Below are 25,603 nucleotides of genomic sequence, written 5' to 3' on the forward strand. Positions count from 1 at the left end.
CCTGCCTGACACATCCTGATGCCCTACTTCTGGTTGGAGTTCTCATCGGTTGAGTTTGCTCGCTGCTGCTGGGGGTGGCCCCATATGGACGGCCTGAAGAACCATTTGGATTGCTGGGGATATTGCCACCTGGGGGCTGTGGAGATGGCTTGGGGATCACATATGGGGAGCTGTACTGTAATGGCTTGGGACTGCGATTGCTGTAGTGGCTTTGGGGCTGCAGTTGCCACGAGCAGCTTCATACTCAGGACTCCATCAGTGGACAGTGGATAGATTTTAACCAGCCGGACTTCTTTCAAAAACTGTGATGAATTTATTGGTTGCACAATTGCACTATTTGTCCATATAGTACACAATAATAGAAGGGATTTATTTATAATTGCACTATCGGTTGCACGCAGATGAGGATGGGTTCCATTTTAAGCCTGTTTCCTCTCAAGGTTTCTTCCTCATATTGTCTCAGGGAGATTTCCTTGTCACCGTCTCCTCTGGCTTGATCGTTAGGGATAAATTAACATATTTACAATATATTTTTTTGTGAATCCATTTATTTCTGTAAATCTGCTTTGTGACAATCTCCATTGCTAAAAGTGCTATACAAATAAAATTGAATTGAATTGAATTGTTGTTCTGGGAGTTTTTCTTCACAGCTCTCACAATGTATCTGTCATCACTTCTTTCTTTTTAAGACATTCTAAATTGTTGTATTGGCTATGCCCAGTTCTCGTGCAATGGCTCTGATTGATTTTGCCTCTTTTCTCAGCTTCAAAATGTCTTGCTTTTCTCCAGTAGACAGCTCTTTGGTATCTGTTGATTTGTCCTTTTTAACAACAAATGCACAGGGAAAACCCAGGGCTCAAACCAAGAGTAGACATTCAAAGCTATTAATGTTTAAACAACCAATCTAACAGGGCATATCTGGGCAACAAGAAACACCTGTCAGTCACATATTCCAATATTTTTGATCATTTGAAAAATAGCTGAGTTCAAAGAAAAGGTGACATTCTAAGTTGTTTAACACATCTGAAAATGAAAGCTAAAATTCTGATCTATTGTATCATATCAAACCCAAAATGTCTTCAGTGTATAGCAAAAACAAAAGAAATGGACAATGTTTCAAAAGGGGGGATGTTTCAACTGCTGCTGATTCTTTTTGTGAAAATGTGACTAATATATCATATGACTAATAATGTGGGAAAAGCTATTAAGGTGCCTAGGTCTACCCAACCAAAACCAGAGGGGCCCTTTAACAACTGATGATGATGCGACAGGGCAACCAGCAACCTGGATTGACAGGGCAACTTGTCATGCATTGACATGCATGCTCATCAATCAAACCCCAGAACAAGTTGACACTGTAGGTACCATGCATCCAGACAAAAAAGCACTCTTTTATTAAAGCTGTTTTACAGTAACTAGAAGAATGTAACATGACTATACCTCACCTCCGTGAACTATCAAAAGGACTTCACCAGCCTTTGTCCAGCCTCTCTGCTGGTCTAATGCCTTGATGGATCGTGAAAGGGAGGAACTTTCTCCCTCTTAGGCTGATCATCACATGTGATGTGGCTGCAAAAAGGACACCGACTTTTCTCTCCTCTGAGAGCACAATGATAGAATGGCTCACATCTCTCAGTGGTGTAAAATCAACCAATGTTACTATGACACTCTTTTGAGTTTGAAAGGTTTGTCTTGGGAGAACTCAAAATAGGGCTCTTTATTATTTTTTTATATTTTCCTTCACTTTTCAGTGATTTTATATCTATGAATATCTATGAATATGCACGTGCACACACACACACACACACATTTCTGTTCTGCTCAGCTCTCTCTAGTCACTCTTGTCTCTGCCCCTTTTATCTTTGCTGCCACTGGTGCAGGTCATTAACACTCACTTTCCCGGCTCCACCCTCCACAGTTACCGAGTAGCATTGCACATGTTTTTGTTCTTCATATTTTTCCATTTTTCCATTTTACTTTCATTTTTACTGGTAAAACAGCTTCTTTCAGCTTTGTTATATGGCCAGGCCTCAGCGAGTTATGAAGTGAAATGAAATGCATCAGGAAACATATTCATGGATGGCTCATGGAAATTGCACAAATGCATGAAGACAGCCTAAAATGCACTGCAGGAAAGATAGTGTTTACTGTTATTTCTCTTATAGTTTTACTGTGTTGAGTATTTTGAACTTGCAAATTGTTTGGTTAAAATCAGCATTCTTTTAACCTGTTCTTTCAGTACACTGGCATTCCATTCCACCGGCAGAATGGAAATTGACTTATCGGACATTTCAATCAGTATAAACAAATAAATTATTTTATCGCTGCAGGTCTGTTATAAGATTAGTCAAGACACTGTTTGGTTTCTGTCTGTAGAGTATCGTGACTCTATGTTTAGATGCTGGTGAGCAGGGCGATGGGAAATGGGAAGGGTGTGAGCCCCATGCTGGGCAAACAATTCACACCTCTCCAGAATAACATTGGTACAGAGATAAAACAGATAGCACAACTAAAGCTTTTTTTGATTGAAATCTGTGAACTCAGCTGATACGAGCTGTGAGCTATTATCAGAGACCACCTCCTCAGGTAACCCATAGGCTGCAAATAGCCCTCAGAGTGCTTCAATGGTAAGTGAGGACGTAATAGATGACATTGGAACAACCTCTAGCCATTTTTAATGCCTGTCAATCACTACTAGGAAAAACTGTTTGTCTTTTTCCGCAAAATCAATGTGGATTCTCTTCCCTGGGTGCTCAGGCCATCTCCACGGATGAAGGGGTGCCACGGCTGGCAACTTTTGTACTGCCTGACAGCAGTGACAGCTCCACACTTTCTTCTCAATGCATCCTGGCCACCACAGGTAGCTGCGAGCAAGAGCCTTCAAATGGCAGATCCCTGGATGCTCATGATGTAACCATCCAGTAGTCTCGATCTGTACTGGGGCAGAATTATGACCTGCATTCCCCAGTGAACACAGCCTTGATCCTCAGTCAGCTCATGTCTGCATGCAAAGTAAGGGTTTCAATCTCTCCTCAGAAACATAGTTGGGCCAGCCATTCACAGTGTAATCCCACACATTGCATAGTGCTAAATCTTTCTGTGTTGCTTGTGCTATGTCCCTGGCACACACAGGAAGCTCTTCCACATGAGAAAAGTAAAACATATGTAGGATTTTAAGTAAATAGGCAGCAAGAAAACTGTAAAACAATGATTCCTCACTCACAGACACTGAAGAGCCATGTTTATTACCACCTGCCTAATTTCAGCTATCCTGTGAAAAACAGAGCAAACATTAGAACATCCCTGACCAGAGGATGGCCCATCTCAGCCAAGAGGAACCCTGTCAAACCTATTGATTTAGGCCATTGACCCGATTCACAGGATAACATCCAAGGGCCCTCAGCCATAAATCTGATAACCTAAGGCCAAAAGGGGGGTGACTCACCCAGGGAGGCCTAAAGAAAGAATCAACACAGACTGGCCTTCTGGACTGAGACCCTTTTGTTCTTTCCCCCAGGAACACAATTAAAGGTTCTCACCACCAGTCACACATTCCAAAGAACCCAGCTTTAACAAATGCATCAGGTTATCTTACATCTCCTGAAAGGACAATGACTCTGTAGGAATTCAGGGATCATCAAACCAAAAAATTGACTCTCGACTCAAACCACACACAGGACAAACAAAGACATTCCTTTATGAAGAACAGACCAGAGATGGCTCCAGCATGTCTAGGATTAAATGACAAGCTGTAAATGATGATGGATGCTAATAGCCACAGGGATGTGTGAAGCTACAATAAAAGGCTGTAATTCACACATCCAGGTTGATTTGCAAATTTAAATACCTCATACCACAAGTTTATTATAAGCATCAAGGACAAATAAGACCAAATTATAATGGGAAATCGAGAGGTATGTGACCTAAAGGGTCGCATGCTAATTAGCTGGAGGGCCAGGCAAACTAGTCACCAATTGCCTTTAAGCTGATCTTTGGTTGGCTGAAACCCCTAGTTGGGCTGGTTTAGCCAAACTGCTTAAAAACCTTATGGCCAAGCAAATCATTGAACTGGAAGAACCCCAAGGCTGTCTTCATTGGCATCGTCCGGCTCATCTCTTTGCTCGGCTGTCCAGTCTCCATCCACTCTCTCCGTCGACAGTGAATTACTTCCCCAAAATTCTACAACTCCAAGGAAGCTATTACTGTCGATACTGAGGAGCAAGGAGACACAGCCCTGATCAGAGGCCAGTAGTAAGTCATTTACCACTTTAACCAGTGCTGTCTCTGTGCTATGATGAGGCCTAAATCCTCACTGATACATTTCATGAATGTTATTCCTATGTAGGTATGAGCATAGCTGCTGTGCCACAACCTTTTCTAGGACCTTGGAGATAAAGGGGAGGTTTGATATTGGTCTATAGTTAGACAGCTGACAGAGGTCAAGGTCAGGTTTTTTAATCAAGGGCTTGATAACTGCTAATTTAAAAGATTTAGGTACATAGCCAATGCTAAGGGAAGAACTGATTATCTTTAAAAGAGGTTTGATTGTTTCAGGAATTATCTGGTCAAGGAAACAAGTAGGTAAAGGATCTAGTATACAGGTTGATGATTTTGATGAGGAAATTAGTGAAATTAGTTCAGTCTCTTCAAGGGGAGTAAAACATTGTAATTGTTGATCTGATATTATTATATTATCATCTACAGGGTTAGTTATAAAACTGTCCGGTTTTAAATTAATAGTCTGAATTTTTTGCCTGATATTTTCAATTTTACCATCGAAAAAATTCATGAAGTAATCACTGCTATATAAAGATTGTGTGCGTGTTTCTATTGTTGTCTTATTCTTAGTTAATTTTGCTACAGTATTAAATAAGAATCTAGGATTATTTCTGTTATCTTCCTATAGGTCGAAAGGCTCTCCTTCCATGCTATTTGAAATACTACCAATTTAATTTGATACCATTTACGTTCTAGTTTTCGAGTGGTCTGTTTTAAAGTTCTTGTGTGATCGCTATACCAGGGTGCTAGCTTTTTCTCCCTAATTATCTGTAATTATTATATGGAACCGGGAACACTTAACTCAACAAGAAGTAATGAACATTACTAAACTTGGCACTTTCTATCTAAATTTATGCATCTAACCATTGCAAAATATGCTTCTGACAGCGGATAACCTTCAATATTTCTTAGTAAGCCCTGCCCACAATTCATACCTTAAGGGAGAATGAAACTACTCTTGATTAGCCACCTGACAGAACTAATTATCATAGACCAACAGACACTTCCAAGGCTCAACAGAATCAACAATAATATACAGTACAACAATTCTAGTGGCAAGAATGTAGATCCAACTGAATCAAGTAGATAGTACACAAAAGTGAGAATCCTAACTTACCTGTAGAGAATAAATTCAAGATAGAACAATTTAAAGCACACTGTAACTTACTTAAATTTTACAGCAAATATAGGAAATATTTTACTGTGATTTTTGCTATAATTTTTACAATATTACAAATGATGTACTGCTGAGGTCTAAGTGGAGTAAATATTTTACAGAGCAGTACTGTAAATTTATAGAACTTTACTGCCAACTAAAACTGCAAGTAACTTACTGTCAATTTTACTGTTCATGGCTTTAGTATAACGGTGCAGTATGCTCCTGTGTATCTATAGCAATATCAGATATGTTTTACAGCTAAGGTATTCAGGAACAATAAAAATACAGAACACTACTATATAGGCACTATTAATGCATAATTTAATTTACAACAAATTGCAGTAACTTGTGTGAAGATAAGTTTAACCTTTAACTCTTTCCTTTCCTTTCTCTTAAAGTTAAAGCCATGCAAATTCTAAATGAACTGACTTCTATTTACACTGTGGTATGAGCACAGTGTGTGAACTGGATGGAGAGTTGCTTATTTTAAGCTTAATCTAAACAGACATCTCATTCTCATGTCTGGTTTACATTTTAGTTTAGCTTTAGTATTGAGAGACCTTTGCAAATTACCTAGGAATCAATAAGATTTTAGTGATTTTGGTACAGATTAGGAACCTCTCCTGCTGCAGAGCCTTGGTTCTAAAGATTTTACTGCTGACAGAAAGAATTGCACTTTCACACCCTTTATTTTCTAGTGGTATGTCAACAGCGGTCCCAATACTATTTTGCACGTACCCAGTGTAGAATGCTGTGTTTTACTTACAGGGTTGCAGGTGTCGGTAGCAGGTTGGACAAATAACAGGGAAACACACACCAGGCTTTAAGAAGAAGGTTCATGAGCTAGTAAAAAGCAGTACTCTTTTCCACTAATAAGGTGTCTACATCGTCTCTTATTGGCCAGCTCGAAAAACGTTCAAGCCTACACATTACAAAACCTCATGGGCTCCAGTGCTCTAAAAAAAATTGACATTTTCACGTTTGCTTAGGATGAAGACAAAGAAGACCCTGATGTCTTAATAAAGAAATTTGACAAGATGTTTTCCAGCCAAAAATAGGTACACATTTAACACAGCTAACCATAAACCAGGTGAATATATTCAGTCATATTTGTGTATACACTAAAGCTGTAAGCAGGGTGCTGCGACTTCAGAGCTCTGACTAAGTCTAAGAGCACCCCGCACAAGAAATCAGAAAAAAATAAAGCACTTGTGTAGAGAAAAGTTCCAGTTCCCGCAAAGTTTTAATTGCAGTGGGCACCACACCAATGACAGAGACAAATGACCTGCTTTTAACATACGCTGCAATGCCTGTGCCAAAAAAATAAAAAATTCTCCAGATGCTAATGAATTGTGTTACCACTCACTCATATGCATCACATTGACCCAACTGCTCAGATAGATTGGTCCTTCGGCATTTACCTCATGGCTTATGGGGGTCAAGTCATTAAGACTGTTGATAGTATAGATATAGACTATCAAGATGTGATCGAAGTGTAGACTTTCAACTTTATTTTAAGAGGTTCCACAAAAATATGCCATTTACCATTTAGGAATTACAGCCATTTTAAGCAAAGTACTTCCATTTTCAGGGGCTCAAAGGTATTTGGACAATTGACTGACAAGAAGTTAATTGACCAGGTGTGGTCCATTCCCTCGTTACTTCAAGGCAAATGAAGCAGATAAAAGGTCTGGAGTTGCTATCATTGTATTGAGTTGGCATTTGGCAGCTGTTCGCCTGGAGCTACCAATATGAAGTCCAAGCAAATCTCAATGCAAGTGAAGGAGGCCATCATTAGGCTGAAAAAAAAAACAAAAGAGACCTATCAGAGAGATAGAAAAAACTTTAAGAGTGGCCAAATCAACAATGGTTGCCCCCAAAAGTGAAAAGTGAGAAAATCACATTTAAAGATTTCATTCCAATTCCACTGTCCAGCCTAGCTCTACATTTATACATTTATTTATATATATTTACATGTAATCTACTGGACAAATACAGAGTGTGTAAGTACTGTTCTCTGTTTTTTCTGATGATGGGGTAGTGCAGGAGCATCACAGACATGTTGACAGCATTTATCTGATTACAAACTGGTTTAATTCTATTTTGCTATGGGATATAACTATTGAAAAACTTAATCAAAATATGAGGAAATCACACTGAGCTATCAACGTGTTTACTATGTTTACTGCTGTGTTTGTTATACTGGCTCCTTAACTGATGTGATCTTTGCAGGAAAATGCCAAGGCCAGGTTGGAAAATAACCTAAAATCATTTCCAAAATATACAGTATATTCATTACTTAAAGTAGATATGTCTGAGTATATTATTGGCAGAAAAACTCAATTTTGATTTTTACCATTTTCTAGAATTCAGCTCAAGCACCTTGCAATGGATTTTTGAAGACTGTCTCACATATATGCTATCTAAATATATTAGGCATTATAGCTAAATTATCAGAAGTCCTTTGTTCTTCTCTATTTGCCTAATACAAAATATGGTGACAGTGTCCATAAATATATTTTCATTCAAAACACTACCTTCCTTAAAGATTCAAGTGTTCTGATTAAGATTATATTAAAGTGCTAGGTACTCCATACCTTTTATCTCCTTAATTTGTCATGGAATAATGAGTTAACAGGCCACACCTGGCCATGAAACTGCTTATCTGTCAATTGTCGAATTACTTTTGAGCCTGTAAAAATTGAGGGATTATGTAAAAAATGGCTGTAATTCCTAGAGGGTTATTGCAATTTTTTTTGTTGAATCCCTTGAATTGAAACGGAATGTCTACACTTTCTTCTTACACATCTTGATTGCTTAATTTCAAATCCATTGTGCCCAAGGTGTACAGAGGCAAAATTTCAAAAACTGTCTCAGCGTCCAAATGCTTATGGACCCGAATGTATATCTCCGCAACACAGATGACCATTCGTGTGGATTCGTGTGGCCACTCATGCGCTCTCTTCAGAAGAATAAAAAAAATACACATTTAAAAAATTTGTTTATAACAGATACATATTTCATAAACTTCTATTTAGAAATATCTGTTTAACTGCTTTTAAACTGTACATATGTATTTTATAAAAATATTTGTTAGTTATTTCTCAAATATTTATGTGATAAATATAAAAAAATAATTTATTATAATGTTATATTATGTAAATAATATTTTATATTTTTATATGTTATTAGTCTGGTTCAATAAAAAATATTCTCAAATTGTTTATCAGGATTATTTTTAACAACATAGTGAAATGCGGAATGTCAGCCAACTGCTAAATGGCATGGTCAGCCAATTGGACAGCCAAATATGGTCTTCCTAGAACAATGCTCTCTGTTCAATTTTGCCAACACTGGAACAATGGCTATGTGGGCTGCTGACATCAAGCCAATGTCCAATGGCCAATATTGTGGTTAATGGTTAATATCGCTCCATTGTGCAAATCCAACCAGTCAGGGCCAATGTGGGAAAACACAACGGTCCATGGTGGGCAGCCCACACTGTGCCAGTGAGGGCCTGATGTAGGCAAACACATTGGCCCATTGTGAGCCAATGCCACTGAGACAATGTCATGCTGATGTTCAAATCCCAAATGACCCAATATGGGCCACCCACAATGGGTCTTCATTGGTCCAATGTGTGCATGTTTGCTTGGAAGATAAATTAATGAATGAATGTAAATTGGACATTGTACAGGCCTCCACATTTTACTGAGCATACACCAAAAAAGTACACATTTTCACATAATAAATAATGCAAAGAGACAAAATCCCCCTGAGATGGAATAGATTTATTAATTTGTTTATTTATTACAAAACTGGTAACATTTTTTTCAAGCTGTGGAAATGGAAGGATATATACACACATATTATATATATATATATATATACACATATATATATATATATATATATATATATATATATATATATATACACACACATATATATATATATATATATATATATATATATATATATATACACACATATATATATATATATATATATATATATATATATATATATATATATATATATATATAGTGGGGTCCAAAAGTCTGACACCACTGGTTAAAATGTTTCATTCATTTAATACATCAATTTTCATTACAAATAATATTATTGGCAACAACTTGAGTGAAAAGTAGAATTAACACAAATTTCAGAGTTTCATCTGAACATATACTTTAATAGGTGAAAAAGAGATTAGGCATGAGGAAAATCTGACTTTTTGCACAAAACAGTTAAAATATCACAAATTTGCTTACATTTAAAAACCTAAAAATAGTGCAAAATATATTGAACATTTATTTTCCTTGTTTTTAAATATTTCAAAATTCTAAAACCTTTTGTTCATTTCCAATACATAAAAAATTTTTTGGGACTTTTGGACCCCACTGTATATATGTATGTATGTATGTATGTATGTATGTATGTAATGTATTAGAGGTGTAACCAAGGATGAATTGCACATGAAACATAATTGCACACATAATGCAATAAAGCATATGAATACAGATACAGACAAACTTAGTGAATCAGGATTTCGCAGGATGAAGAAAAACAATTCATGCAAGCATCCAGGTTGTAACAAAAATATCCACCTTAACTACAACTCAAAAACTGCAGAAAAAGACTAGCCCAAAATGTTTGGACAAATAAAATCTTAGATGCAGTTTTCTTCTTTTTCTCTGTCTTTTCATGAGAAACAAGATAACAGTGGTGTACTTTTCTGATTTGCAGTATATCTGCAATACAAGGACATTATACATGAACCTGGCAATCCTGCAAATGGAATAACAATCAAGGTCCATAACATTGTATGATGCACTATTAGTTTTTTGTGAGTGGTTTGCTCCAGTAGCATGACTTAAACACTGCCTTACTGAGCTCCAAAATAAAACCATATTTCTTCTATAGCACTGTACAAACAACAAAATGCTTTTATTCATACAGCCGTTGCTCTGTATAGTTCAAGTAGACCGTGTGCACTGCAAAGAGCTGGATATCTCTGCTGGCTCTCCAAAAAGATTCATTTATTAATTAAAAAAAAAAATCAACTTGTACACTTATTGTGTGTTTATTATTCTTAAATAATCGCTCTCCATTATTATTAAAAGAAAATCTTCCTGCAAGATCATATGTGCTGCTTAAAGGAACCCAGAAGTACTCTTGCATACGTCCAGCTTTATAGAAGATTCTAATAGTGTGTCCGGTGAACTTTTCTAATCTTTCTGAAATGTAACAAAGCCAAAAACTGAAGTAAATTTGATGAAATATTATTAGATAGTTATTGTTGTCAACTGTAAATAACAATTTCTTGATTTGTGAAAGATGTTGTTTTGAAAAATAGTTAGCTTTCTTACCCACATTAGATAGAAAGCTTGCCAGAAAGTTCCATAGGATATCTGGTTCAGAAGTTGAATTAAGTTATATAATTAAAAAAAGACAAATAAATAAATAAAAATAAAATAAAGTTGTTATAAACTGTGAATGAAAAATGACAGCAGCACCAGACAGTATTTTATATATATATATATACACACACAGGTCCATAAGTACTTGGACAGTGACACAATAGTCCAACAGTGACATAATTTTGCCTCTGTACACCACCACAGTGGATTTGAAATGAAGCAATCAAAATGTGATTGAACTTTAATTTAAGGGATTTAACAAAAGTATTGTTAAATTAGTAACTGTTTAGCAATCACAGCCATTTTTTTTTTTACAGAGTCCATCCATTTTCACAGCCTCAAGAATAAATGAACAATTGACGATTGACTGAATTTGCATTTGGTAGCTGCTCATGGTAACTCTAAATATGTGTCCAAAAAGGTGTCAATGCAAGTGAAGGAGGCCATGAATAGGCTGAAAAAAACAAAACAGACCTATCAGAGAGATAGCAGAAATGTTAGGACTGGCCAAATCAACAATTTGGTGCATTCTTAAAAAGAAGGAATGCACTGGTCAGCTCAGCAACAGCAAAAGGCCTGGAAGACCATGGAAGACAAATAAAGTGGATGAATGCGGAATTCATTCCTTGATGAAGAAAAACTCCTTCACCACATCTAGCCAGGTCAAGAACACTCTGGAGTAGGTATGTGTATCATTGTCATAGTCTACAATCAAGAAACATCTTGATGAATTTAGATACAGACGGTTTACTTCAAGATGCAAACCACTGACAACAGTCAAGAACAGAAAGGCCAGATTGGACTTTGCTCAAAACCTCTTTAAAAAAGCCTGCCCAGTTCTGTTGCAAGATTAACGTGTACCAGAATGATGTGAAGAGAAGGTATGGAGTATGGAGAAGGAAAGGAAGGGCTCCAAAGCACACCACATCATCTGTCAAACATGTGGAGACTGTTATGGCATGGGCCTGTATGGCTGCCAGTGGAACTGGGTCACTGGTGTTTATTGATGATGTGACTGCTGATAGAAGTAGCAGGATGAATTGATGGCAAAGAAATTAAATGTTCTTAAATGTCCGATGACCTCAACCCAAATGAGCCTGCTTTTCACTTACTGAAGACAAAAGTGAAGGTAGAAAGACCCACAAACAAGCAGCAACTGAAGGCGGCTGCAGTAAAGGCCTGGCAAAGCATCTCAAGGGAGGAAACTCAGCATTTGATGATGTCCATGGGTTCCAGACTTCAAGCAGTCACTGACTACAAAGGACTTGCATCCAAGTATTAAAAATAATCTTAATAATTATGATTGCTGGTTGGTCCAATTACATTTGAGCCTGTGAAAATGGAAAAAAAAATATATATATGGCTGTAACTCCTAAGCAGTTAATGCAATATTTTTGTTAAACCCCTTGAATTAAATCTGAAAGTCTACACTTCAATCCCATCTTGATTGCTTCATTTCAAATTTACAGAAGCAAAATTATGAAAATTGTGTCCAAGTACTTATGGACCTGACTGTGTATAATTTTATATATTTTTATATATTTTATTTATATACACACACACACACACATACATACATATATATATATATATATATATATATATATATATATATATATATATATATATATATATATATATATATATATTTTTTTTTTTTTTTTTTTTCCCCAATATGTAGTATTTTTTCCCCAAAAAGTAAGCCAACATTCAGAAACTTGATGGGAAAAAATAAGTACACCCTTCCTACTTCCACAATTATTAGGAGAGTAATTAGCAGCCAGCTGTTACTAATGAAATTCACAAGATTACTTAATCATCAAGAAGTGTGACAAACTCTACAAAAGCAAGTTTTCTTAGTTTTCTTATAAAAGAAATTTTGGTGGTTAGTGTGTGTCTACATCATGCCATTAAGAAAAGACATCAGCCATGACCTCATAGAAGCAATCTGGGAATGGTAATAAGGCCATTTCCAAACAATTTAAAATTCACCATTCTACAGTGAGAAGGACTGTTTACAAGACAAGACTATTTACAAGACTGCCTTCAAGACAGTTGCCAATCTTCCCAAAAGTGGGCATCCCAGCAAATTCAGTCCAATGTCAGACCATTTAATTGCTCCAAGATATAAACAAATAACCAATGGCTACATCCTGTGACCTATAGACCTACATCTGTAAACACATTAAATGTTTATGTTCATCGCAGCACAATCAGACATAGACACAACACGTATGGCTTTCATGTAAGGGTGTCTAGGAAAAAGCCCTACTCTCCATGAAGAATATGGCAGCGTGACTTAGGCTTGCAAAATTGCATCTGAATGGCTAAAGAAGAAAAAAATTGAGGTGTTGGAATGGCCAAGTACAAGTCCCAATCTCAACCCCATTGAAATGCTGTGGCAAGATCTTACCAAAGCTGTGCATAAATGAATGCCCTCAAACACCAATGAACTGAAGCAATATTGTAAAGAAGAAGGCCACCAAACTCTTGACTGAACTCCTACAGAAAATATTTACAAAATATTGTTGCTATAGGTGGTTCTATATGTTACTGAATTATAGGCTGTACTTATTTTCTCACCTGGTTCCTGAATGTTGGTTTACATTTTGGAAAAAAATTTCTACATTTTGAAAACTGATGTGTTATTTTGTTGTCTTTGTTTGTTTCTAGAAGTTGGTCAGGACCACACAATTGTTATTTAGGCCCTGATGTATAAAAATATTGAAGGAGGTTGTTCTTTCTTTTCACCATGACTGTATCTGAAAAAAAGGCAGAGTACTCAGAAAGCTTCATTATATGCATCCACATTGAGCTTGTGTGAGGTGAATTCCAAATTGTAGCATAATGTATCTGCAATACGCAGACATTATACGTGGGACCAGGCCACTCAAACAAATACATTTATATATATATATATATATATATATATATATATATATATATATATGTGTGTGTGTGTGTGTGTGTGTATAGTGGATATAAAAAAAGTCTACACACCCCTGTTAAAATGGCAGGTTTTTGTGATGTAAAAAAAAATGAAACCAAGATAAATCATGTCAGAACTTTTTCCACCTTCAGAGTAAAATTACAACATATAAAAAATTAAATGAAAAACAATCAGAAACATTTTAGGGAAAAAACAGGAAAAATAAAACACTTACAATAACCTGGTTGCGTAAAGTGTGCACACCCTTTTATAATTGGGAATGTGGCTGTGTTCAGAATGAACCAATCACATTCAATCTCATGTTCAAAAGTAATTATCATACAGCTGTCATCAATGAAATTATTCTGATTAACCCCAAATAAAGACCAGCTGTATCTGTTGGATTTTATTCAATTCAATTCTATTTTATTTGTATAGCGCTTTTAACAATGTCACAAAGCAGCTTTACAGAAATAAATACATTCAGGATATAAATTGTAAATGTATCAATTCATCACTAATGAGCAGGCCAGGGCAACACTGGCAAGGAAAAACTCCCTGAAACGATATGAAGAAGAAACCTTGAGAGGAACTAGACTCAAAAGGGAACCCATCCTCGATGCGATTATAAATAAATCCTTTCTATAACTGTGTACTACATGGACAAATAGTGCAATGGACAATGGACATGGACAAATAGTGAAAAAAAATCCAAAACATTAGATATACCAAGGAAAACTGTGAAGGCCATCATCAACAAGTGGAGAAAATGGAGCACCACAGTGACATCACTAAGAACAGGATGTCTCCAAAATTTATAAAGGGACAAGACAAAAACTTGACAGGGAGGCTACAAAGAGACCTACGGCAACAATAAAGGAGCTGCAGGAATATCTGACAAGTACTGATTACTCTCTGCATGTGACAATCTCTCATATTATTCACATGTCTGGGCTATGGGGTAGGGTGGCTAGACAGAAGCCCTTTCTTACAAAAACACATCCAAGCTCAACTAAATCACCCTGTGGCAAAATGTGTTATGGTCTGATTAGACCAATTCCAAAAGGTATAATAATTCCATAATTCCAAAAGTTATGTTTGGTGCAAAAAAAAAAGCACATCACCAAAAGAACACCATACCCATGGTGAAGCATGGTGGTGGCAGCAGCATCGTGTTTTAGGGCTGCTTCTCTTCAGCCAGAACTGGGGCTTTTAACTGGGGCTATGAATAGCTACAAATACCAGTTGATTTTAGTGCAAACTCTAGTCAGCTGAAAATGAAAAGGAATTCCCCTTTTAGCATGTCAATGACCCAAAGCATGCATTCAAATCAACAAAGGAATGGCTTAACCAAAATAAGATCAATGTTTCTGAATGGCCTAGCCAGAGCTCAGACCCGAATCCAACTAAAAATCTGTGAGCTGACCTGGCTGGCTGTGTACAGAAGATACCCATATAATTTGATAGATCTAGAATGTTTTTGCAAGAAAGAGTGAGAAAATATTGCCAAGTCAAAATGTGCCAAGACTGAGTGGCGAAATATAATCAAAAGGTGCTTCAACAATGTATTAGTTTAGGGGTCTGCACATTTATGCAACCAGGTTATTGTAAGTTTTTTATTTTTCCTATTTTTCCCTAAAATGTTTCTGATTGTTTTTCACTTAATTTTTATATGTTGTAATTTCACACTGAGGGTGGAAAAAGTTCTGACATGATTTATCTTGGTTTAAATTTTTTTTTTACATCACAAAAACCTGCCCTTTTAACAGGGGTGTATAGACTTTTTATATCCACTATGTGTATATATATATATATATATATATATATATATATATATATATATATATATATATATATATATATATATATATATAGTTTTTAGTTGATGTGGCATATCTTTCATTTGTGCATTTAGTGTGATCCCAGACTGTACATTGTAGAAATAAATACAAATATTCACAGAATAAGCACATAATAATTACTATATTCCTGCTAAGAGAATGAATATAGTCAGGATTACCGTATATGCAAAACACATGCAAAGGACAACAAGTCCTCTACCTCTAGATCATGGGTTCCAAATCAAATGAAATTGCTTAGCACTGAGTGTGTAAAGGCTTACGATACAATGCTTCACAGAGGTGTTCTTTACACTAGTACATGTTAAGAATGTTATGTCTGCATGTACAAAATATACACAAAACATCTCTACTGTTTTTTTTTTTTTACAAAATATGTATGTTTTTATTTTTTCTTACATTTTATTTTTTTCCTTTTTTGATAAGGATGTAGAATCCAATATGCTTTTATTCTAGAACTAGAAAAATACCTTTTTGTATGTTGTGGGGGTAGAATTCACTTTTGACTGTGCTCTTAAACAACAGCGCATTTTACAATGTGACAGAGTCATGTTCCTCAATCACTGGAACAGCAAAATGGATATAATATTGTCTGCCAATATACACTAGCTGGATATTCTGGTGCAGCCTCAGAGTGTGTTTGCTTTTTTAAAATGCATGTGCCTTATTTCTCAAATGCAGATAAGTGGCTTCTGAGTGAAAGAGACAGGTCAGAAGACTGGTTTTCATATTTTAAGTTTACAAATATATTCTGTTTTCTACAGTGGATATATAGTGTATCTACAGACAGGTGACAAATTTAAGGATGAAACAATATAAAGGGTTCTATTTTCATGCTAACACAAGCGTAAGTGTTGCTATTCTGGTTAGTCGCAATCAAATTTTTTTGCTGTTGTGCACTGTTATGTTACATGGTCATAAATTAATGCACTGCTATAATATGGATGGAGGGGCACAAAATAGCATGAGACACTCTAAATCCACTGGCACAGCAGGATTTTTACACTCTTTTTGGCCCAAAATTGTGTGTTAAGTCCCTAAGTCCCTGCCCCCCTTACCGACACACCCCCCACAAGACCCCTCTTACCACAGAGAATTGTGTTTTTCTTCAAGCACAAGTGTGTTTTTCTTCAAGCACAGCATTTGTCTGTTACAACTTCTTACAACCCAGTTTTGTGAATGTTTCGTATATATTTCACCCCCTTTCCAACATAAATAGGGCAAAAATACTAACTAAACACATCAGACCTAATGATTTTATGTAATAACAAATAAGAACCAACAATTCAGCTGGGGCAACTAAAGGTGAACTAAACATCTTCTCAGCCCACACAAGCTTCTGTTTTAATTAGGATTTAAACCTGCACAAGCTGTAAGATGCACCATAGAATCATGCAATCATTCGTTTTTACGTATGCATGAGTGAAACGTGATAAAAATTCATCCAAATCTATTATAACCCCAAAATAACATTACTATATTAAACTAACAAATACATTTACATAATAGTCTTTGAAATCAGTGCTGATAGAATAGCATTAGTAGTCTGTACAGATAGCATTAGTAGTCTGTTTTGCACTTGTGGTCAGCCTGCCTCTACTGAGTTTTTTTAAAAGTGTGAAATTATTTTCACTGCTGGAGCTGGTTTGAAGATAATTACCTAGACAAAACTCTCAGAAACAGGGCTTTAATTCTCATTTCATTTTGTAGCAACAAAACCAATTGTTCAATCCATTAAAACAATGCATTTGATTATAAGGCCTATCATACATAGTTAATTACTATACCTTATGTAGAAACCCACGAGCATTTAGGTCCATTGATAAAAGCACGAAATGAGAATTGGCAATGAGAATAAACAAAATATAGTTCATGTACTGTTTCAATTGCAAGCATAGACTGCAGAATACAGCATGAATCTTATATTTTGGGCTGGTATTCAAAATAAGACTCACACTTGTATTCAAGTCTCTGTGTTTATTACACTACCTCTAACACCACTATCAAATCTAGATTGAGCTACATCAAGATGGCACTCTACACCATGCCAGACCTGGATGAAGGTGACAGTTCTAGTGATTCACAAGGCCACTGGTGAAGACAAGCAAAACCTAGTAGTAGCATGGACTGCCCTTGAGAACTGGATTCAGAACTTAACAAATGCAGGTGTCAGGCAGGGAAAACTTACAGCCTACATCCAAGGCACAAATTAACCTTTTCCATGTATGAAACCTAAGTCACAGAATTATTCAGGCAGAACACCAGGAAAAGCAATATGGAAAACAGCAACCCTGGAGCACCGAAGCAAGGCATTCTGAATGGAGAACAGAAGTGTCAAATGCTACCAACTCACAAATCTCAATTGGGATACAGTGGGCACTTTTGGCAACATGGTCAATGGAATGATGCACCTTAAGCAAGATGTGGTGACATAAAAAGAGCAAGGTAAGAGAAGTGGAAGGGGCTAATGAAAATTCTGAATGCGCCCAGACAACATAGACATCCACTAATATTGGGATAAAACCTGTCATCTATTGTTACAGCTGTGGAAAACAAGGACAAGGACTGATAGGAGGGAATAAGACATGACTAACACTTAAGGCTCCCTGATTCAAAAGGCCAAACAGTTGAAAGATAGACCCTGAAGGCCATGAGTGAGAGCCTGGGGGAATAGATGCGCCTTCCCTTAGGCCCCTGTGCATGGTTGAATGTGCATAACGTGCAACCATTGTTAGCTCTGTCTCTCTCTCTCTAGTTCATGGCATTCTCTTTTTTTTCCCTGAAAGGACAAACAAAGCACACATAAGTGAACTTGCCCTGTTCACAGACAGGTGAGAATCATCATGCTTTACCTGCCAGTTCAAGCTACCGCCTCCCCATCCACAGCTGGCACTCGACAACACCCCGCTAACACAACTGTCATTTGGTCCAACATCAATCACAGCTTCAGTGTGGGTCGGCAACATCACAGACCTACTGTTAGGCCTGGATATTCTGCGGCAGTTTGAAGGCAGTCTGGACTATAACCAAGGAAATTCATCTGGAAGATGTTGGAAAAATCTCAACTAGAGAAATAACAAATTTAGTCTAAAGACAAAGATAATTTTGGAAAATTGCAGATGAAACCAGTGACATTCACAGGCCAAGTTTCTCTGAACACAAAACATACCCCATCAGCAAGACAGCAATGGATGTAATTCTTCCCATCATATGAAGAATAGAGGAGAGGGGGATCCTAGTGAAGATGTAGAGCATGTCTAACAGCCCTGTTTTTTGTGTGAAGAAAGAACAAGTGCCTGGAGACTCATGGTGGACTATCAGATCATAAATCAGCAGACTGACAATCGAATGCCGCTAGTGGCAGACATCTTGACAATTCAAAAAAGTCCTCAAACTGGAATGTGAGTGGTTTACTGTGATTGACATGGTAAATGTTTTCTGGTCTGTGCTGCTAGCTAAAGAAGTTCAACCTTGGCTGGCATTCACTGTGAATGGAGAGCAATACACCCAGCCAGATTACCCCAGGGTCTTCAGAAGAGTCACACATTTTACCACATGGCACTCTGCCGCCACCTCGGGAAAGCACCAGAAACATCATCGTCACCATAAATTATGTTGACAACATGTTGGTGGAGGGCCAACACGACAAAGATGTGCTGACAATCTTGGAATTCCTGATAGGAAATGGTCACAAAGCTAGTCTGTCAAAGATACAGCTGTGTCAGAAGGAAGTGATCTATCTGGGCCATAAAATCTAACAAGGAATTCGTTAAATGACTGTAAATTGAGCAAAGGTGACCTGTGAAGCAAAACTACCTACCACAGTCCAAGAGTTACATTAATTCTGAATTTACTCTGAATACTTCAATAGGGCATGCGTAGACTCCTACACCATTGTTGACCAGCCATTGAACAACATGCTGAAGAGAGAGAAAGATTCCAAAGAAAAAGTGCAGTTGAACAATATTTAATGAGAAGCCTTCAAAAAACTCAAACATACCTCTGTGCCAAGCATCTGCCATCGGTATTCTAAACACTAACAGACCCTTTGTTATCTATGTTCATGAGCATGACTGTTACATGGATTTACGAGTGTCTTCATTTGACAACGGTGTCAATGAAGACACCAGTAATGAAAATTCAAACACCTTCAGGCCCCTTCAGACACCTCCAGATGGACTACATCACACTACTAAAATCACATGGCTATTCGGAATTATTAGTCATTCCCGACTAATGTCTCTCTCTCTTCCTTCTTCCACAGACAGCAGTGACGCCAAGGAATACCTCGTGCTGAGGCCCATCTCTGCAACCCCAGACTGCCACCAACGACCACCCTGACCCACACCTGCACTTCCATGCCTCCCTCTTTCATCTGCACCTTATTCTTTTTTTCTAAAATAAACACAAACCTTGGCACTTATTTGGTCTCTCCTATGTGTGTGTTCTGCCGGTCACAGCCCTGAGTTGTTACAATGAGTTACCCACAACAATAACACTGGGCTTAGCCCATATGAAATCATCACATGTAAACCAATGTCCTTGCCAGAGACAATTGACTGGCATACTGCTGACGTTCACCTGAATAGTGATGCACTGCTAAAGTTCAGTTCTCAGCTAACAGCAGATGACTGAAGCTTGGGCCATACCTGGACTGGGTGGACATAGCCTGGTTTCAGGACAGTGGGTTCTTATCGCCATGCCCCAGCATCTGGAACCCAACATCACCAGAAGCCAAGTTTGAAAGACCTTTCCCTATCCTGTTAGTCATGAACTCTGCAGTGATAGTGAAAGGCAAACTAAGGTGGATTCATGCAACACATGAAATTGGTTGAAGTACCATTTGAGAAAAGCAGCAACAAGACACAAATTTGGTTGGGTGAAGTAATTGGGGAATTCTCCCTAAAAGGCCTAGACATGCCTGGTTCTATGCAGTCACAAACAGGCCAGAAGAAAGATGTCATCAATTTCACTAATATTTCAAATGACATTACTGAGTAACGTCATTTAATTTCTTTAGAGTTACTTCTGCTATTCCAACAAATAGTGTTAAGTACATTATATGGCCAAAAGTAAGGGGACACCTGACCTTCACACCCATATGCGGGTGTTCCCCAAACTTATGCCACAAAGTTTGACTCACACAGTTATTACAACATCAAAGGGGGACTAAACCTATAATGGGATGTTCAATATGCACATATGGGTGTGATTGGTCAGGAGTCCACATAGTTTTGGCAAATCATCACCTATTATACATACATATTATAAATGTCTTACAGTTATTTCAGCTGAGTGTGGACATACTAGAGTACTAAGACTTAGACATCAGTGGACAGGAACAGCTGTGTCCATTAAAATTGTCACTGAAAAGTGTTTTTGGGGAGTGGTAGAAATCTGGATAGAAGACTTATTGATCCATTCTAACAGACAGTGGTTAAAAACATTTATGATCTGTACCTGACAGTGAACATTTTATTATTCTCCATTATTATCCCTATATTTAGCCACACTAAGCATTTAATCATTTCCTACTTTAATCATTTATTCACATTTAATAATATTTTTATATAATCAATTGTTTAATGCTGCAACAATGCAAATGCCTTCTAATGGTTTTAGAACTTTATGAAGAGTAAGTGTAGCCATACATTTATGTTTATGATCACTTATCTGTATTTCCTTATCTTTATTTTTATTAATTAATTCATCAATCAATCAAAAAATGGGGTGTAGAATAGTAGGGTTTTTAATTATTACTTTCTCATTATTTCTCATCTATGTTTAAAGTTTCCTAGATTCCTATGGGTCTCATATATTTTGGGAACAAGGGAGAAACAGGAGTGCGGTTGCCATGGTTTGTTGGGGGACTTAGGCAGCTTATCTATAAGTTGATCTTGGGTCACAGGGACAGGAGAATTTTTTTTAGAGAAAGAGCTGAGAAGGAGGAGAGGTTTTTTTATTATTATTATTCAAGTTTTGTTGCTGCTTGCATCTTTTCCAAGAAGATAAGAAGAACAAAGTGCCTTGTTTATGCATGCTATGGTCATGAAAATAGAGCCCATGCATAATTATTATTATTGTGTGATGCCTGCCCTAGAGAGAACAATGCATGCCCTGAGAGGTTGACTCTTCCTGTAATGACTAACAAGGTTTGAGATACTTGTCAAGATATCTTGGTCCACTCAACTAGCATTAATGAATATAAATTAATTTACTGCTATAAATGAAAGCATTTTAAGTCCTTTATAATTTCAGGTTTGTGAATTTGGACTGCAATTCAAACAACAGGTTTTCAGTTCTGACTGAGATTGTCATTGCAAAACAGAATTTTTGCTTCCTTAACCATTTATGTTTTGAGGTGGAAGTATGTTTGGCCCATCATCTTGTTCAAAGATCGATCTATTCCCAAGTCTGAACCTCCTGGCCGAGGCAACAAGATTCGGGGCTGAAAACCACAAAACAGCTCCAAAGCATGAACAGTCCTCCACATTTCACAGTGGGGATCAGGTGTTTTTCTTTGTATGCAGTCCCCATTAGTTTGTTTGTCCCCAAAACATTTCTCATCTGACCTCAAAACCTAATGCCAGTTCCAGTGATGACTGGTGTAGATCAGGTGCTGCATCTCTCAGTAAGAGCTTCTAACTTACACTGCTTACAGGAGGGACTCCCATGGCAAAATGCACTCCCTACTGTTCTTTGCAGTATACGAGTGTGACGGTGGGCTGAAGAGCTGCACACGAAGTGGAGAAAGCGCTCCTCACACAGCTGCCACTGTGTTTTGGAAAGCCAAAGCACACATGGCTCTAAGGCAGCTTGCCTTAGAGGCAGCTAAATAGCTTGTTATGAAAGTAGCATTTAAATATGACAGCCACAAGATTAAACTAAACTGTGCATTCCTAAAACTTTTACCCTCCACCTTTGTCCTACTTCATAATAACTTCAGCAAAACAGGCTTCATGTGAAACTTTAATGACTTTCCTGCTTACACAATTGCACTTGTTGACTACGTAGTATACAGTTATAGAACAGAATTATTTATAATTGCACTATTCATTGATTCACTCAGATGAGGATGGGTTCCCTTTTGAGTCTGGTTCCTCTCAAGGTTTCTTCCTCATATCGTCTCAGGGAGTTTTCCCTTGCCACCGTTGCCTCTGGCTTGCTTATTAGGGATAAATTTATAAATGTGTAAGTTTAAAATTTATATTCTGAATTTATATATTTCTGTAAAGCTGCTTTGTGACATTGGTCATTGTTAAAAGCACTACACAAATAAAACTGAATTGAATTGTCTTCATTGTGTAGGGGACAAGGGATCTTTTTTTCATTTTCTTTCTTTCATTCTTTTTTTTTTTTTTCTTTTTTTACCAAATTGTAGTCATTTATGTAAAAGGCTTGTCAATCACTTGGGCTCATACTGTATATTTTTGAGAAAAAAAAATTATTTAAAAAGTAGCTCTAATGAAACTACTTGGTTAGAAAATATAAATTACTTCTCTTATTGTTTGATTCAAAATTGTTATTTATTGTGTGTTAATTTAACCAGTCCTCTTACTACCATGTTTTGGAAGTGGAAGGAAACCAGACAACCTGGTGGAAATCCACATGGACACAGAGAGAAACTCTGAGAAGACAGTAACATGATCTAAAGATTGAACCAGAGACCCTGGAGCTGTCAGGTGGCAATGCTACCTGCTCCACAAAGCTGTCAATCAAGACACTGTACTATGCCTCTTGTCCATCCTCCACACAACCAACAATAATAGAATCAGTGGAAATCTGCTATAGGTGACACCACATTCTATTTAATGACAGAAGTATAGAGGGTAAATAAGAAGGAAAACATGACCATATCCTGGGTAGCCACAACTCTGCTCACTATTCATTCAGACACAAAGTTCCACAGCCTCACAAACTGCGGTATGTGATCCATGAGGTCATCAGGGCACCTACTTGCATCTCACTTACTTTACTTGCCATTAATCATGCCTGGATAGTGTTGAAAGGGCTGGAGAAATTGATGATTGGTATTGTAAGTAGGCATGACTTTCTCCAGATGCAGGGACAATGGGGTAGGAGAGTTGTAGTAGATTTATAAATTGTGGCAGTAATTGGACTCTGGGCTAGTCCAACAAAAATGATCAGGAATTCAGGTCAGAGAGATCACGTGAAATAAGCCTTGTCATTTAGTACACTGTGTATAACCAAAGTATTCCTCAGGGCATCATTGATATGAATCTGATCCCAATTTCATGGTAAACAATACTGTGTATATATAGATTGAATGTAAATATAAGTACACTTCAAAAGAGGTTCAGGGGTATAAGTAGTATAGGCAAAATACAATGGAGCTAGGAGAAGATCTTGCAGGAGAGACTTTTTCATCTACTCTCAAGGGAGAAAGCAATATATCTGCATCCTATGCTAGCGACATGGGTCCATGCATTCATTCCTTTGATTTTTTTTTAAGTTTTCTATATTGTTACTTTCTGTGAATTTTGTATTTTTCTTTGTGTTTTCTATAATAAACTTTGTTGTTTTGGCATTAGATGTGTTTGAAACAGATGTCTGACAAGCTAGTATAAAAGGCCTATGCTTGCAAGTCGATCAGACCTCTGAGCTAATAGAATAATTGTATAATAAATAGGCTACATAAAAGACTCTGCTGAAGTAATGGCACATTCCAATAAAAGCTTAGTATAAAGCTGGAATCTTATCATACATTATGTATGATAAGATTAGGCATTACATTCAATCACTTGTTGTTTAATGTTGAAATTTAGTTTCTTTGGAAAAAGTGATCTTTCTCACATCTGTGTAATAAATTGTTACACAGTGCAGAACAATTAGTCCTCTACATGAGAGTTTTATCCACTGCTTCAAACCAGCTCCAACGGTGAAAAACAATTTCACCCTTTTACAATTTTATATATTTTATAAAATGGCAACAAACTAGCATTAACCAGCAAATTATGCTCACATTGCCATGAAAATAGAGCCCTATATTCTCATCAAAGGAGCTATTCCACTGAATTGCAAGGTGACGTCTGTATAATGACTTTCTGTATGCAGCAGCATAAAAATTGCTGGAAAACTGTACTTTTGATGTCTTTGTCACCACCTAACACCTAAATGCTCCAACTGTGCCACCTGCCGTACAGTGTTGTGGCAAATGTTGCAGGTAGTTGAATTATGTAATAATCACATACCTATATGTGTATATTGTGTATATTTTTATTGTTAAATATGACATTAGTTTATTTCTGTCATGGAATATCACCTATGTAAAAATGTCCAATGCACTTGTTTTTCATTATTACATGATGTCTATAAAATTTCAGGTTTAGTAAAAATATTTATCTTCTTGTTGTGAAATGCATCAGAGAATTATATCTGATAATTACTTGCAACAAAGGGCGGACCAAAATTTATGTATGACCTGAATCACTAAAGAGACCCCAAATAACATTTGAATAGATATTGATCTCAGAGCGTATACATATTTTTCTTTTTGGTACTGGGAAGTACCATACCATGATCTGCAACTCGTCTATAATTTGAAAATGGTTATGTGCTTTACTAACTTCTAGAAATAAAAAGTTACTGATACAGGAACAATATCACATAATATATAACCTAAGACATATTGTGTATGAATACATGATGGGCTATACAACCGTTTGAGTTCACAGAAGCCTTCTTCTCAGTTGGGCACTTTGGGCTCAATTCTGAGTGAGGCTTCATACATGCTTTCTTCATCCAACACGTTGCTACTGTCTAGCAAATACTGGGCTGCCTAGAAAACAAGATAAAACAAAAAAAACAGTTCCATTTGTAATTCACTTCTTGGTTACCTTCTTAAAACTTATTTATGTTTCTGTGCAGTAAGGGGGCTATAACAGGCAATTAAGAGCAACAAATTTCTAATGACTCAACAACAGGAACTGAAAACAAT

General features: G+C 36.9%; 1 protein-coding gene and 1 long non-coding RNA gene across 8 annotated transcripts in view; one reads left to right on the plus strand and one right to left on the minus strand.

Annotated features, from left to right (window-relative positions):
- The first annotated feature begins 1,028 nt into the window (after positions 1-1,028).
- Positions 1,029-20,068, plus strand: LOC117597602 (uncharacterized). The gene is made up of 2 exons (XR_004578365.2): positions 1,029-4,251; positions 19,910-20,068. It is a non-coding gene; the product is annotated as an uncharacterized LOC117597602 (long non-coding RNA).
- Positions 20,069-24,866: 4,798 nt separating this feature from the next.
- The window catches only part of rasgrf1 (Ras protein specific guanine nucleotide releasing factor 1), a 243,423-nt gene continuing 242,686 nt past the window's right edge, over positions 24,867-25,603 (minus strand). For all 7 annotated transcript variants that reach the window (XM_053234818.1, XM_026932720.3, XM_034305503.2 and 4 more), the window contains one exon: positions 24,867-25,444. In XM_053234818.1, coding sequence (XP_053090793.1) covers positions 25,352-25,444 — 93 coding nt within the window. In that variant the 3' untranslated portion in view covers positions 24,867-25,351. The remainder of the gene's footprint in view (positions 25,445-25,603) is intronic.

The sequence above is a fragment of the Pangasianodon hypophthalmus genome, chromosome 6, assembly GCF_027358585.1.
Source record: "Pangasianodon hypophthalmus isolate fPanHyp1 chromosome 6, fPanHyp1.pri, whole genome shotgun sequence".
NCBI classification, from domain to species: Eukaryota; Metazoa; Chordata; class Actinopteri; order Siluriformes; family Pangasiidae; genus Pangasianodon; species Pangasianodon hypophthalmus.